Source organism: Pteronotus mesoamericanus, unplaced genomic scaffold (genome assembly GCF_021234165.1).
Source record: "Pteronotus mesoamericanus isolate MK-2021 breed Mesoamerican mustached bat unplaced genomic scaffold, CSHL_Meso_final contig_55, whole genome shotgun sequence".
In the NCBI taxonomy this organism is placed as follows: Eukaryota; Metazoa; Chordata; class Mammalia; order Chiroptera; family Mormoopidae; genus Pteronotus; species Pteronotus mesoamericanus.
This window is the reverse complement of record NW_026555198.1, coordinates 766,567-782,880: the sequence shown is the minus strand read 5'-3', so window position 1 is coordinate 782,880 and position 16,314 is coordinate 766,567. Positions and strand designations below refer to the sequence as shown.

The window sequence follows — 16,314 nt, the reverse complement described above, 5'->3', positions numbered from 1 at the left end:
TTTGCAGCCTTACCCATGGATGTGTCTTACCCTTGTCTCGCTTGTTATGGGTTACATTCTCATGGCCAAGCCCAGAGCCTGCCATTTAGGTGTTCAGTTTATCTGCTGCCGTTTTTAGGTTGTTTTCTCCCCACCTGCTATTTATCAGAATTTTACCCATTCACTAAAACTTCTCGTTAAAGATATTTTGGGAAAATACATTTTATTATCTAAATTTCTTTGTTTTCTATTTCTGCAAAATTGGCATAGGAGCTATCTACTCTAATCACGCTGTTTTTGAGAATTAAATGAGGTACGGGGTGTTAAAGTTTAGCACCGTGCCCAGCTCACTAGAAGACGCAATAATTTCCGTTCTTTATTAAATGCAGCCCGTGAACCGTTTTAGCGGAAAGCAAAAACGCGGGTTTGGGGAGCACGGGTGGGGGCTGGGAAGACGGTTAGAACCGGCGCGGGCCCAAGAGCTGAGAGCCCGGAAGAGAGGTGGGGCTAAAAGTGAATGATACAGAAGATAGCCAATAGGAAGACTGGGAACTACTCCCCCCTACTCCTTGCGTTTCAAATTCTAAGCTCCGTTTTCATCCGGGTCCTTCAGCCTCGTTCCCGGGCAGTATAAAGTTTGCTGTCTCCTTTGTTCGCCCTCGTTGCGCAGTAGTTCCAGCTGGTTCTCTCTTCCGTCTTCGCAGCCTTCGGTCCTCCCTCGTGCTGAGCGGCTAGGAAGCGCTTAGTCGGCGAGCTCGTAGGAGCTTGAAACCGTCGTCACCCCTCCGGTACGTGTATTCTTTCCGCAACCTTTTTCTGGCCACTCCTGCCGTGTTAGAATTTCGGATTATCTCCCAGGAGATGGGGCTGGCGGGCGCCATTTTAAGAACCCAAAGGTGCCGACCTATTTAGATGTAGCTGAGAGGTCGGAGGGAAACAAATATAGGGATCCTTTTGGTTGCAAGACTCGAGAAAGTTTGGCTGTCGCCTGCGGGGGTGGTAGCGGAGGTTGGGGCTGTAGCGGGACAAGGAGAAACCGCGCCACCGCGGTACCTGCATTGGGATGGCGCCGGCACTGTGGATGGGCACGTGCACTTTTACGCGGGGTCCTTGTTCACTTATGGCCTTGCCCAGGAATCCCTTTGAATTTCAGCAGCCACTGCTGAGGGTAAGTTTTTTCTCTGACCGGTGTCGGTTTTTCTGGGCTGAGTCCAAGTGTCGCCATTTTGTGTTTTCCACGCGGTTTTTAGTGGGGGTTTTTAATTGGGTTCTGCTGCAGTCATGGAATGTTGAACGATACAGTGAGGCTTTTCACGCTCCGTTATTTAATATGAAATAATTTTTGACAGTTTTTAGAATTTTTGTGACCTTTTTCGGCCGGCCAGGGGCCGGGGAAAAAAGGAGAAACAGAACTTGTCTCAAACTTTAAATTTCTTAATAAATTTACTAAGGACTCCTAATAAGATAAGAGTTCTTGGGAGAGGGCTTGGTGTTACGGACCAGCACCTGTTTTGTGACCTTGAATGAGTCGATAGTATTTAGGGTAATTGTACCTTTAAAAGGCTGGAAATCTGGATTAAAACTTTTTCTAATGTTGAGTAGCTGTTACTTGACCAAAACTGCCAAGGTAGATTAAGGGTAAAGGCATAAGTTGGTCCTTTTAACCAGTTTAATGGAAACTGCGCTATGGCTTAACTAGTTAATTTGGGTTTCTCGGGTGATGCTTAGAAAGGGTTGCTTTTGATTTATTCAGTTATTAAAGAGTAATGGTTTCAGTAAAAACAAGAAAAATGGATCCTAATAAAAACATCTGTCCGATAAACTCAAGGAACTTTTCCTGGGAAGGTAATACTATATTTTTTTTCAATAGACACTCATCAGGGGGGAAAATGGTTGAAGCTGATCGCCCAGGAAAGCTCTTCATTGGTGGCCTCAATACAGAAACAAATGAGAAAGCCCTTGAAGCAGTATTTGGCAAATATGGACGAATAGTGGAAGGTGAGTTTATCTGAAAGTATTTGCAGAGCTATTTTGTAATTACAAGGGGAAGCTATGATGAATTTAATTGCGGTGATCATCTGAAATGATAATTTTGTCCTCTAAGAAGTTCTGAGCTTTGTTTTTTAAACATTTGTTTTTGTCAGTTCATTCTTACTAGAATAACACTTATTCACCCCTGAAAATAACTTTTTTAGTACTGTTAATGAAAGATCGTGAGACCAACAAATCAAGAGGATTTGCTTTTGTCACCTTTGAAAGCCCAGCAGATGCTAAGGATGCAGCCAGAGACATGAATGGAAAGGTGAGATTGTTTTTGCACGCTGATGGTGTTTCTTAGTGCATAAAATAGCACAATGTTAGCCAAGTCTCTTGGCCTAGGACATCTCTTGAATTTTGTTTGAGTGTGTCCCTTTCTAGGGCCTTGTGATTATAGCCCTGTGTGATTTTTATAACCAAATTTACAGATTTCACTGTAATAAGAGTTCGGAATATTGTGTTTATTTTATCTGGGATTTATAAACTGCTTTAGTAACTTGGCTTTTTCTTTTGGGTTATTAGTTTTGATAAGTTGATAGCTGATCTTGTTTAAAATACTGCCTACCAGTAATGCTTTATTTGGCTCAAATCATCAGTAGCAGTCTTAAAGACTAGTAGTCATTTTAAGGAAATTGAAAAGTACTATATTTTACTGCTTTTCTTAGATTAGTGAGTAAAATGTATCTGATTACATTTTGAAGGACATCAGTGTCACGGTGGCAGTGGATATGCCAGTTCTTTTTAAATGTTGCTGTAATTAACCACTTTGATATCATTTAGTCTTTAGATGGAAAAGCCATCAAGGTAGAACAAGCCACTAAACCATCATTTGAAAGTGGTAGACGTGGACCACCTCCACCTCCAAGAAGCAGAGGCCCTCCAAGAGGCCTTAGAGGCGGAAGAGGAGGAAGTGGAGGGACCAGGGGACCTCCATCACGTGGAGGGCACATGGGTAATGACTTGGGCTTACCTCAGGCTTGGTGTATAAGTTAGGAACTGCAAACCGACGCCATGTGTACTTTGGTTAAGTCTTTGTTTAGAGGTGCCAGCTTTGGCAATTGAGAACACATGCTCACTTACCAAAGTGATAATGACTTGATTGAAAACAATAGTGTTTTTTAAATGATGGAAAATACACTCTTTATCCAGGTAATTCACTCTAGGAAAACTCTTGACAGGCATAGGAGTTTGGGCGTGTTAAAATTACATAGATGTTTGGCATATTAAAGTTAAGGCTGCCCTTTAGTTTTATTTTACTAGTCTACTACATCTTCAGTTTTGTACAAATGAAAACTAAAGCGAGATTCCTCAACTAAACAAATACTCATGATCAAGCAAAGAACTTTTTCCAGCCTTTTCTTGATTCTTAAGTATTGACATATTTTTCTTTTCTTTTTTAATGTAGATGATGGTGGCTATTCCATGAATTTTAACATGAGTTCTTCCAGGGGACCACTTCCAGTAAAAAGAGGACCACCCCCAAGAAGTGGGGGTCCTCCTCCTAAAAGATCTGCTCCTTCAGGACCAGTTCGCAGCAGTAGTGGGATGGGAGGAAGAGGTAAATGGTCCATTGACAATCTTCCCTACTGCCCTAACACAATGAGATTGTAGGGAACAAAAATATCTTCATTTACTTCCATGTCATATGTCAGTCACCAGTTTTCATTGCCTCGGTGTAAGTTAACATTTTTCATTTTTTCTTTGGGTATATTTTAATAATAATTGTCTTGCCTTAAGCTCCCGTATCACGTGGAAGAGATAGTTATGGAGGCCCACCTCGGAGGGAACCCCTGCCTTCTCGTAGAGATGTTTATTTGTCCCCAAGAGATGATGGATATTCTACTAAAGACAGGTAACAGAAAAATGTAGTAGCTTTGTCTCATTAATAATTAGTGTTGAATGGGAGAGCTCAATCAAAAGCATAAACCAAGTTACTTTTGTTTTTGTAGCTATTCAAGCAGAGATTACCCAAGTTCTCGTGATACAAGAGATTATGCACCACCACCAAGAGATTATACTTACCGTGATTATGGTCATTCCAGTTCACGTGATGACTATCCATCAAGAGGGTATAGGTAAATAACTTTGCCTCCATGGTTTTGCTGTAAAATTTGATGCTCGGGGGCTTACAGGTTTTTCTCTTTAATTTAGTGATAGAGATGGCTATGGTCGTGATCGTGACTATTCAGATCATCCAAGTGGTGGTTCCTACAGGGATTCATATGACAGTTATGGTAAGATACTGGTTTAGTGTCTTTGAATATCACCAGCTTGAGTTTTTAGGTTCATGAGCCAGTTTACTAGGCTGTGTGGTGCTTGCTTTTAAGGGATGTTTGCTTGCTTTTTAAGGGGGTAACTATCAGCTGGGCTTTTCCTAGTTTTGTGAGGGGCTTTTGTTTTTTCTAATTTTTTTTGAGGCTGTTTGCTTGCTTTGGAGGGGATTTTGCTTGCTTAAATTGGCAGCCTTATGTGTTTTCCCCCAACAGTGAAAATACAATTTAAAAATTTTATTAACAACATCAAATGTTTACCATTCCAATATGAAGGAAAGTCTACAGTTCAAAATTGCAACTTATCACTGGAAAGTGGCTGAGTGTCTACTATAAAATAACAAGCTGTCTGGAATATCCTCTTGAAATACACATCGTCTTCAGTCTTTTCAAACAAACATTAAAACCCATCCATTTCCATATCTCAGCAAATGAGCAAATCCCTGTTAATGGCCAGCAATGGCAGAGTTTAAAACCTCCCAGTTGAGAAAGTAAACGTTTAATACAGAAATTCTGTAAATTCAGATTTAAATGTTGTATATATACAATTTATAGTGTTGCCATATTACCTGACCATTGACCCTGCAGGTAACTCACGTAGTGCTCCACCTACACGAGGGCCCCCGCCATCTTATGGTGGAAGCAGTCGCTATGATGATTACAGCAGCTCACGTGACGGATATGGTGGAAGTCGAGACAGTTACTCAAGCAGCCGAAGTGATCTCTACTCAAGTGGTCGTGATCGGGTTGGCAGACAAGAAAGAGGGCTTCCCCCTTCTATGGAAAGGGGGTACCCTCCTCCACGTGATTCCTACAGCAGTTCAAGCCGCGGAGCACCAAGGGGTGGTGGCCGTGGAGGAAGCCGATCTGATAGAGGGGGAGGCAGAAGCAGATATTAAAAACAAAACTTTGGACCAAAATCCCTGTTCAAAGAAACAAACAAAAAGTGGAACCTATTCTGTCATAACTACCCAAGGACTACTAAAAGAAAAAATTGTGTTACCTTTTTTAAATTTCCTGTTAAGTTCCCCTTCCATAATTTTTATGTTCTTGTGAGGAGAAAAGTAAAACATGTTTAATCTTAAGGCATTGCTTTCTTACAAGCAAATGTTAAATGTGTTAAGGCTTGACTTGTGTACTAGTGTTGTAATTTTCGAAGTAAAAGTGTCCCTAAAGGCCACTTTCTACTATTCCCAATAAATGAGGCAAGCAGTTCTAAGATTTTCTACAGACATCTAGCCATCTAAAATGGAAAGATGAATCCCTCTGCCTATACAAACAAGCTAGCTATTAGAGGGTGGTCGGGGTATGCTACTCTTAGGATATCATACTGTCATCAAAGTGAAATCTCAAATGTTCTCAGTATGAAAAACCTGAGATCAGATGCTTATGTAAAGAAAGTGCTATTCACCCAGTAAACCCAAAACAAATGGATAGTGCTGGCCATATTTTGCCTTTCTGACATTTCCTTGGGAATCTACAAGAACCTCCCCTTTCCCCCTCCCCAATAAGACCATTTAAGTGTGTGTTAAGCAACTACAGAATACTAAATAAAAAGTTTGGCCAAAACCAACCATGAAGCTGCAAACGGTGCTTGCTCTTACTGTTTCAAATTTTTGCAACTCTGTAGTGTCTCACTTTTAAGGAACAGCTTGATTGCAAAGGAGAAAATAGATAAGCAATGAAGTTATCTCCAACTTCTCAAAGGCTTATGACTTCTAAAAAGTGAATCTATCAGCATTCCACATCAGATTTAAAGCATCAAATGCCTGTGAAACAGCAAAGATGGTAAGCAAAGCAAACTAGTTTTTCCGTCTAAGTCGAAATTGAACACTTCCTCATAGTACAGTGAAACATACTGTACCTCATGGCAGTGGAAATGCTTTCTATATTAAAAAAAACTTTTGGAAAAGCAAAGTGTTCTGTAGCACATTAGAAGTCTTCCAAATTCAACTCTTGGATTTCTTTAAAAAAAAAAAAAAGCATGTATGACACTTAAAGGCCTTAATACAGCTGTTGTTTATCAATAGCCACCTGGGGCTTGGGAGGGGGGTATCTTTTTAAGTATTTTTGATGAAGACCTTTAAACATGCTTCGTATATTTTAACATTTTTAAAATTAGACTTTTAGTCAATATAGGAAATGGCTTAACTTTGGGGTCCCCCTCTTCCTACCCCTGTAAGCCATTGCAAACTTGACATTTAGTTGGATGCCTGACTTGTTTTTAGTTCTGTGAAACTACACTGTATGGAGAAAATCTATTGCAAGTGGTCTTTAAAAAGCAAAACCTGAGGCAACATGACCCAGGTCCAGCCACGGAGTTGAAAAAGATGCTCTTGAATATAGTAAACTTGAAGACCTCCAACTAAAAATCCTTGTACTGCACTTATTCCTTCAAATAAGTTTTGTCCGTTCAACTTATGGATTTAACATGGCAGTGCACCATTGGAACAGAATGAGAATCCATAAGCCATGCAACTTAACCATTTAAGCCATTCCAGTCCATCCCAAGCCAGTGACTCTTCCACCAATTAAGAGAAATAGTAGAACATGAAATACGTTAAGCTGCAAGTCTGAACTTGCCTTTTCTTTCTGGCAAAGGGGGCAGTAAGTTATAGGCAAGTTTAGAAGAATTTCCTTAAGAGAGATAACTAGTTACCGATTTAATTTTTACAGGTTGAGGATTATGGTCACAGAATGCTGATTTATTCACACTAGATAAAGCTGACAGCAAGAGAAATCAAAAACTAAGGTAAGTTTTAAGAGTCCTTTATACTTTTAAATAAGTATAGTTTTACCACTTTGTATGGCTGGAATATTAGCAAGTTATCTGTAAAGGGATAATCTTAACTTGTGAATTAGAAGGATCAAATATGTGCAACAGCTTGCATATTAAATGTTGATTTGAATGTAGGATGAAGTTATTTTAAACACAGGTGTATTTCCATTATAGCCCAGTTGTGCAATACTCTTAAACTGTTTTTGAATGTATAAAATTTCCTAGTACTGTCTCTGCATAAGCAGTTGTTGAGTAGAAATAATCTAGTTTATATTTTGGCACATGAACAAACTTTCCTTGTACCAGGTTCAAACTTGCTCCTGGGCATTTTGTATAAAATACTCTTTATGATCAGTGTGTGACGGTTTTTGGAGCCACAGTAGAAATCCACTAACGGGAGACTGATGCAGGTGCTTCTAAGCTCCCAGTTTGAGTAACAATTTTATTGGTGTAATGATAAAATTAATAGTCTGTCTTGGTATTACCAAAGTGATGCTTACAGGAATTGTACTGGGTATTTATGCATTATTGTCAGTTAAAGCAACAAAACAGTATGTATTTAAAGAACAGGTAAGGGGGTAGTAATTTTCGGCTTAAAACATGTCCTGATGTGATCACATGCTTTTCATTTTACAGAGTTGTTGAAGCAGAAGAATGCTGATTGTGGATAAGTCACAACAGTTGCATAAGCAGTGCTCATCATAATTGGTTTGGTGCAGGCAATAGATTTTTTTGCCTTCAAAGGTTCCTGTGGGTCTGAGGAAGGCATCATTGTTGGTTAGCACTCTTAACTAGGGAGTGGTAGTCACATAAAATAAGTAATGATTGACCAGATGGAGAAAGGGGAGTAATTAAGGAAATTAGTAAGTGGAGGTAGTCGGGAAGTTCTTAGAGTTTTTATGTAGATTTTATAGCTTTGGCTTTCATTTTGTTTAGCTAAAGTCATAGGAACAACTCTAATCTAGAACTTCCTAATTATCAATGTCAGAAAGTTAATTAGAAAAATGAAAGGCATAAGTGGTAGCTCTATCCAGTAAAGTGTCTGATTTTCAGCAGGTGAAGTTTATCCAGAAGTGGGACTTAGTCATAAAAAACTAAAGGGAAGAGTCAATCTGGAAACCAAAGTAATTGGAGACATGGCTAAAATGATTGAAAATACATTTAAAAACTGGAAACAAAATTGGGTCATTTGGCTTTTGTTTAAATTACTGATTTTGTAAGCTTACTTTACCCCCACCTCCTGTCTTGGAAACATATTGAGGTACAACATTATGTTGGAGACTAGAGCCAAGAGTACAGAATCTCCTGTTCAGAGGAAACATTTGAAGTGTTGGGTTAGAAGAACCAAGTCAACTTGAGAATTTTTGCATAGGAAAATAGCAATACTATCATGTCCAACATTTGTGATTGTGGAAAATAATCCAAAAAAAAAAAAAGGTAACCCTCACCTGACAGACTTAGTCACAGACTATGAGGGTATTGACCAAACTTAAGTTGCTGTTGCACTTAAATAACTGTCTTCAATCCTATAATCTAAATTACTTGGGTTTATGCTTCTGGCCCCTGAGGTTTTATTTAGATATCTTGATGATAGTTTAGAACATTGAGCATAGTAAATATGAATGTTAAATTCAAATTAAGAAGTATGCTTAAATGACCAGACAGCAGTTTGGCAAATAGTTTGCTGACCCAGCAGACTTAATTCTGCTCTCATTGGAAAAGAATTGGCCTTGATTCTTCTGGCTTTATACTGATTGTAAAAGAAGCAGAATGATAGTGTGTTCCTTGTTTAGTTGAATATAAAACGTAGGTATTATAGATCACTTTCCTCTTTTTGGAATGTTTTGTATTTGAAGCTTAATAAAACTTAATAATGCATTTTTGTGGCCCTGGTTCTGTTTTATTTTTTTGCAATAAGGAATTTATTTAGACCTAAGTATGACATTAACATGTCCCCTTCCCCCAAACAGTTCTCATTAACTGTTGGCACTTCAGTTATTAGGGAACATAGTTACTGAGGTGCCCGTGCCCTCTTGCTGTGACTAGGCCTCCTTTATTTGGGCAATGAGCATCAAATAGGCATCAAGGTGATTTGGATGATTTCCTTTAATCCTTAACCTGAAATGAAACGGTAGCAATAACACTAAAAGAAAAATCTAAGATCTAAAATAACAGATGTACCATAGTGCTTTTAATCTTGCTTGCCTGATTCTTGGGAAAATTGGTCGGGTAACTCAGTTTGGTAGTGAATCCCACTTTGGACCAGGTCCTTCAGCATTGTTAAACCATTATGTGGTTACAGTGTTTCTGTGATGGCAACTTGTTTTCTTTGCTGTGTCTACTGTTCTATATATATCTGATTCCTGATGTTAATGCCAAAACAATTCAGTGACATTTGTCCTTATTTGAGGGAAAACTGGATTGGGGGTATATCCCTGTTCCCAATATTTATAGAGCATTTAGAAGAGGCAACGCAGAAATGGCATAATTTGCTACCAGATCCAGTTATTTTAGGGTAAGGTGAGTTAGCTAAAGATACGTTGGAGGATTGTGATTGGGGTAATGTTAGATTTCCTTGACAGGTGTTCGCTGTATATGTAGGCTGACTTGGGCTTAGATTTGTGACAGGGGCCAAGCCACTGGGGCAACCTCAGTTTTGTAGATTTAATATACATTAACTTGGACCTAAAACAGGGTATTGCATTTGGCCAATAGCCAGTTGAGCAGAGCTTATCACATGGAAAGGGAATGTTAGCTGAGTATAAGGATGACAAGAAGCCCCAAGTATTGTCATAACTACATATATATTAAATCCTACATGAATGTACTTTTTGTGACTAGCTGTTTTCAGTGTTTTTGACATTGATCCATGTGGTGTGTGTATATTTTTGTTGAGTAGAATTCCAATGTATACAGTGTATAGTTTGTCCACATGGACATCTGGGCTGTTTGCAGTTTTGGACTATGAAGACAAAAGTGCTTCTGTGAATATTGTACAAAAATCAGACATTTTTTCATTCTTTTGGATAAATACCTTGGAGTGGAATTGATAATGTTAATAGGGCAAATGATGTAATTTATGAGAAACTGCCAAATAGTTTTCCCTAAGCGATTGTACCATTCAATGCCATAATACCAATTTATGAGAGTTCTGGTTGCTTTCCAACATTGTTGCTGTTTTGATTTAACCATTTTAGTGGATGAGTGGAATGGTATCACATGGTGATTTTATTTTTTTTAAATTTTATTGATTTTAGAGAGGAAGGTAGAAAGAAACATTACTTTGTTGTTTCACTTATTTATGCATTCATTGGTTGACTTTTGTATATGCCCCAACCAGGGATTGAACCTCAACGTTGTTGGCATAGCAGGACGATGCTTTGGTCAACTGAGCTACCTGGCCAGGACTATTTTTATTTAAGTATAGTTAGCAAACAATACTGGTTTCATTTCGGGTATAATGTTTAGTGATTCAATATTTATGTAGCTTACGATGTGAACACCACAAAGTCTAGTAACCACCTGTCATGCAAACTTTTCACAGTATTGGTTATATTCTCCTTCACCGTTTTCATCCATTCTTCTTACCCTGTGCTAACCATCTGTTTCTAAGTTTTTCTTTTGTTGAGGGATTTTGGGTTTTATTTTTTAAGATTTAAATTTTTTAGAGAGATGGGAAGGGAGGGAGGGGAAACATCGGATGTGTGAGAGATACATCACCTGGTTGCCTCTTGCATGCCCCCATCTGGGGACCCAGCCTGCAACCCAGGCTTGTGCCCCAACTAGGAATTGAACCAGCAACCCTTTTGTTAAAGTTTTTTACTCTGTACATAAAGTGAAACCACAGGTCCATAGGTATTTGTCTTTCCATTGCAATTATAACTTGCATTTTACTGACAACTAATGATGATAAGCACTTCCTTAAGAAAAAAAACAAAAAAACAAAAACTGGGGAATGCAGACTGGTGCAGCCACTGTGGAAAGCAGTTTGGAATTTCCTCAAAAAGCTAAGAATGGAACTGTCTTTTGACCTAGCAATTCCACTGCTGAGATTATACCCTAAAAATCCCGAAACACCAGGTTCAGAAGAACTCCCATGTTCATAGCAGCACAATTTACAATAGCCAAGTGCTGGAATCAACCTAAGTGCCCATTAGTAAATGAGTGGGTCAAAAAACTATGGTACATTTACACAATGGAATACTAGTCTTCATGACAGCATGGATGGAACTGGATAGTATTATGCTAAGTTAAGTCGGGGCGAAAGAAATACCATATGATCTCAGCTATAAGTGGGACCTAATCAACAAAAACAAGAAAAATATAACCAGCAACATTGAAAGAAAACAGTAATGAGAGGGAAGGAGGGGGGGGGTGAAGTCAAGGAACACAGGATCCATGGACAAAGCCAAAGTGGGGAAGGATTGAGGATGGGAAGTGGCAGGAAAATGGAGACAAATGTCTTTGAACAATTGGGATTTTAAATTTACATAAATTGCAAAAATAGCATAGAGTTCCTATATATTTTTTCACCCAGTTTGCCCTGAGTTTAATCATAAATATGGTATATAGGTCAAAAGAAATTAACATTGGTATATTAAGTCCAGATGATTCAAATTTCAGTTTGTCCACTACTGTCTTCTTTCTGTTCCAGGATCCAGTCCAGAATGTTGCACTGCATTTCATAATGGATAGTTTTTCATGTTCTTAACATTCATCTGCATATCTTTACAAACTGTCCAGGTCTTTACACAATGGAATAAATCCAAAAATTGGATTTTTTTTTTCAAGATTTTAGAGGGCAAGGGAGGGAGAAAGGAAGAGAAACTGATCAGTTGCCTCTGCAACCCAAGCATGTTCTCTGACCAGGAATCAAACCAGTGGCCTTTCAAGATTTTATGGTAATTTCTTCCAGTGACCTATGGAAACTGCCTATTTGGAGGTGACGCTTTTTTTCTATCTTCTGCAAGTCTGGTGGAATTTTATTGAAGCTATTGGTGTGACATTGGTTAATAAAACCATACAGGTTTCAAGTGAACTACTCAATAAAACATCTACATACTGCATTGTGTGCTCACCACTCAAAGTCAAGTCTCCTTCAGTCCCTGTTTATCTCTGCTTTGCCCACTTTCACCTCCCTCACCCTCCTTTTCCTCTGGCTGTCACTGTACTGTTGTCCTTGTTTATGTGTGTCAAACTATACAACAAGGCCATTGCACTCAGAACAACCTGGTACTGGCATAAAAAAAGACATAGATTAATAGAACAGAACAGACCCCAGAAGCAAACCCACTGCTTTATGGTAAACATTTGGCAAAAGGCTAGAACATAAAATGGAGTAAAGACAGTCTTTTCAATAAATGGTGTTAGGAAAATAGGACATGTATTAAAAAAAACTAGACCACCATACACAAGAATACACTCAAAATGGAGGAAAGACTTAAATGTAAATTGTGAACAGAATCAGACATCTCTGGTAGCAATATTTTTGCTGATATAGAGGAAAAAAATGTGACTACATCAAACCAAAAAGATTTTGCACAGCAAAAGAAACCAACAAAGTGAAAAGGTAACCCACTGTATGGGAGAACATACTGTCCAATGAAATGTGATGAGTTAATTTCCAAAATGTGCAATTTCTACAATTCAAGAAGAAACAACCCAATTAAATGGGTAAAGGACCTGAATAGACATTTCTTCAAAGAGGATGGACAGATGACCAATAGATACATGAAAAAGATACTCAACATTACTAATCAGAAAGATGCAAATTAAAGCCACAATGAGATACCACCTTATAACCCATTTTTAAATGATTTTTTTTATGGTGAGATAAGATTTGAAACTTTGGAGAAGGGAAGGGAGGGAGACATCAGTGTGTGGTTGCATCTCACAGGCACCCCACTGGGGACCTGTCCTGCAACTTAGGCTGGTGCCCTACATTGGGAATCAAACAGGCGACCCTTTGGCAGGCCAGCACTTAATCCACTGAGCCACACCAGCTAGGGCGGAAACATTTTTAAAAATATGGATATCCATTTATTTTGGTATCTTTGTTGAAAAAGCTACTCATCCTCTGACCTCAGTATCTTTGTAAGAATCCTGTATTATTAGGTACATTCTGTACTTTCTTATGAATATTCTACCTTGATTACTGTAGCTTTAGAGTTAAGTTCTGTACAGATAATTTTTTAAGTTTTCTTCCTGCAGTGTTTTTTCCCTCTTGATGTTAGTGCTTTTTTGTTTTGTTTTTTTCTTTTCTGTACTTCAAACTCTGTCTTCCATGTTAGAAGCTTTCCTGAAATAAATGGAAAATTTTGGTTTCATGCTCATGATTATAAGAGTAGGAGATTAAAATATTTGTAAACTGAGGGCCTTTTGACTTTGAGCTTAACTGTGGAGGTGGGTGGTTGGGGACACCCTGAGTCCAGTGCCTTTAGGTTTTTCCTCTAGGGCTGGTAAGTTTCCTCAAGGAAATCTTGGCCAAATTCCTGCCTTGAGGGTGTAAGTTGTTTTTACTAGCTCAAGATGGAGTTTTGGGGTTTCAGTGTATGTTTGGTAAGGAGGTCGCATGGCCTGTATGTCTGCACATGTATTATGCTCCCCTCTCCCAACAGCTCCTGCTGACTGGGAACTGCCATTCTCTGTCTTGTCATGGAGATGAGATAGAGGGTGATCTCAGCAATGTTGGGGCAAGGGGAAAAGGGTACAATTAGAAATTTCTCCTGGCATCTCTGTAATGGTGCCTGCCCCGCTACCCTTTTAGGCCAGTCTCCCCTGAACTTTACCCCTGCCCCAGACTCATCTCTCTAAGTGTTAGAGACTGACTTCAAATTTCAGCTCCAGCCTTACCAGGTGTATAACCTTAGGCAAGTTTACTTAACATCTCTATACTTGTCTTCTCATCTGTGAAATGGGAAGGATAATATTTAATAGGATTGGCTGGGAAGATTGAGTTAATAGTGCCTGTCACATGGTTAAATGCTACATAAGTAGTTGATTTCATCTGTCAATTTTTTTCTGTGTGTCATCTTCAGATCTGGAACTGGGAAAGGAGCCTGCACCTTATTATGTTAGATCAGCATTTTGTCAAGGACTAAAAGTCCCTACTGCAAGCCAAGGCTTTTCCTTTTTCTCCTAGGTCATATTGCTCCATTTTTTGGTACATTATTGTGATTAGTCTTCTCAGGGCTTTTCTCATTTTATTTTCACTTTCAATTTGCATTCCCCTACCCCCCAGTGATAACCATTCTAATGCATTAAATATATTCCTTTTGTGTTTTTTATTGCATATTGATACATTATATGCATATATTTTTAATTTACTTAAATGGTATGGTATTATACATTGTTTTTTCTAGCACCTTATTACAATGTTTTGAATATTTACCTGTGTTACAAAATATGCATCTAGTTCAATCTAACTATAACATAGTATTTGATGGTGTGCATCCTCCATTATTTGCCCATCTACTTTGCCAGTTGGTATGTAAGCTATTTTTCCTGGGTTGTTTATTACTTGGCTACCTGGAGTATGCTGAGTTTGGACCATAGTTGTGGGTCTAGTGGCATTTTAAGATGGTTGTGGTAGATCTTAAGAATAACATCCACTTTCAAGGAATCTGCCCCAGGCAAGGTAATCAAAAGATTTTTTAAAGTTTTCTTACACTTTTATATTATTTCTTTTTTTCTTTTCTTTTTTCTTCCTTTCTTCTTTCTTACCCTCCCCTTTCCCTCCCGTCCCCTCCCCTTCCCTCCCCTTCCCTCTCTTCCTTTTTCTTTTCTTTCTCTCTCCCTTCCTCCCTCCCTCCCTCTCTCTTTTTCTTTTTTTCCTCCTCCCCTCCTTTCTTTCCTCCTTTTTTCCTTCCTTCTTTCTTTTCTCTCTTCTTCCTTTCTTCCTCCTTTCCTTTCCCTTCCCCTTTCCTTCCTCTTCTCCTCTTCTTTCGAGAAGGGAAGGTGTTGTGAACTGTCCTGCGTGGTTTCAGCGACTGTAGCCTCACTGACAGGCGAGAGGGCTCCAAGGCTGGAGCTGAGCAAGGAGGCCTTGGGAAAATTGGCCACTGAGGAGACAAAACCTGTTCCCCTGGCAGGGGCGCAGCCCTCGCCTCCCTCACATCACTCTGCTTGGCCCCGGAGGATGGCTGGTTAGTCAGTGATGGGTAAGACCACTCGATGGCAGAGGCAACCTAAGACAGGCACAGTCGTATAGGGGCCATCAGGGAAGGACTTGGGGGGCATGGAGAAGGGGCAAAAGACCCTCATCCCTCGGCTTTGTCATGGCCAGAGTCCTCATTCTATCTGAAAGAAGTCTCCTTATCTCTTGGCTACTCTGCTCCACCCACCTGACTGGGTCAGTGAGACAATACTAAAGGCAGGTACAGCCCTAAACTGGATCAAGCGATTCCTAGGGACAATTAGGCTTGGGAGAGAAATGCATTAAATCCTATGAAACTTATTTTGCTAAGAATGCCCTCGAGTTAATGGAGTACTGATGTTTGGGGTCAGAGCATAGGATGAGATCAGTTTCCCAAGTTTCAGGGCCACATGGGTGCTACCCTGTCTACCAGATCCTGACCTGAGGCAAATCTCTGTTTCTTCAATTGTTACCTATGATCTCTACCTGTTTTCTGTAAACATAGCCTTTAGGCATTGATTGTTAAGCTTTGCATGCATGCTGTATACCCCTATGCCTATCCTCAATTATCCTCAACAAAAGCCAGTTCAAGAGAAGGGCTGGGGCATTCTCCACTAGAGGGGATTGCCACCCCCTTTCTTCTGGCAGACTGAGTGTCTAGCATGACTTATTTCCTCATCCATAGTGGCCAGGGGGACTCTGTGGGATGAGGTACCCCCTTAGGAAGGGAGGGAGAAACGAAAAGAAACATCAATGTATGGTTGCATCTCATGTGCCCCCTACTGGGGACTTGGCCTGCAACCCAGGCATGTGTCCTACACTGGGAATTGAACTGGCAACTCTGATTCGCAGGCCAACACTCTGTCTACTGAGCCACATCAGCTAGGGCTATATTATTTCTTAAATATATAGTCTTTATTTTTTCCATTATGATTTAGTCCCTTTATACCACCCTTCCCCCAGCAATCACCACCCTGTTGTTCATGTCTATGAGTTCTTTTTCTTTTTTGCTCAATCCCTCCACCACCTAATCTCCTCCTGTCCCACTAGCTGTCATCTGTTCTCCATCTATGAGTCTGTCTCTGTTTTGCTTGTTCAGTTTGTTCATTAGATTC

General features: G+C 39.6%; 1 protein-coding gene and 1 non-coding gene across 2 annotated transcripts; both read left to right on the top strand.

Annotated features, from left to right (window-relative positions):
- The first annotated feature begins 589 nt into the window (after positions 1-589).
- On the top strand, positions 590-8,942 carry RBMX (RNA binding motif protein X-linked). Its single transcript, XM_054579557.1, has 11 exons — positions 590-767; positions 1,850-1,977; positions 2,175-2,281; positions 2,797-2,968; positions 3,422-3,574; positions 3,754-3,868; positions 3,966-4,091; positions 4,168-4,250; positions 4,875-6,074; positions 6,963-7,038; positions 7,702-8,942. The coding sequence occupies exons 2-9, from the start codon at positions 1,869-1,871 to the stop codon at positions 5,183-5,185; spliced, it is 1,176 nt and encodes a 391-aa protein (XP_054435532.1). The 5' UTR covers positions 590-767; positions 1,850-1,868; the 3' UTR covers positions 5,186-6,074; positions 6,963-7,038; positions 7,702-8,942.
- LOC129075557 (small nucleolar RNA SNORD61) lies at positions 2,029-2,096 on the top strand. Its single transcript, XR_008529656.1, has one exon. It is a non-coding gene; the product is annotated as a small nucleolar RNA SNORD61 (small nucleolar RNA).
- Positions 8,943-16,314: the final 7,372 nt, after the last annotated feature.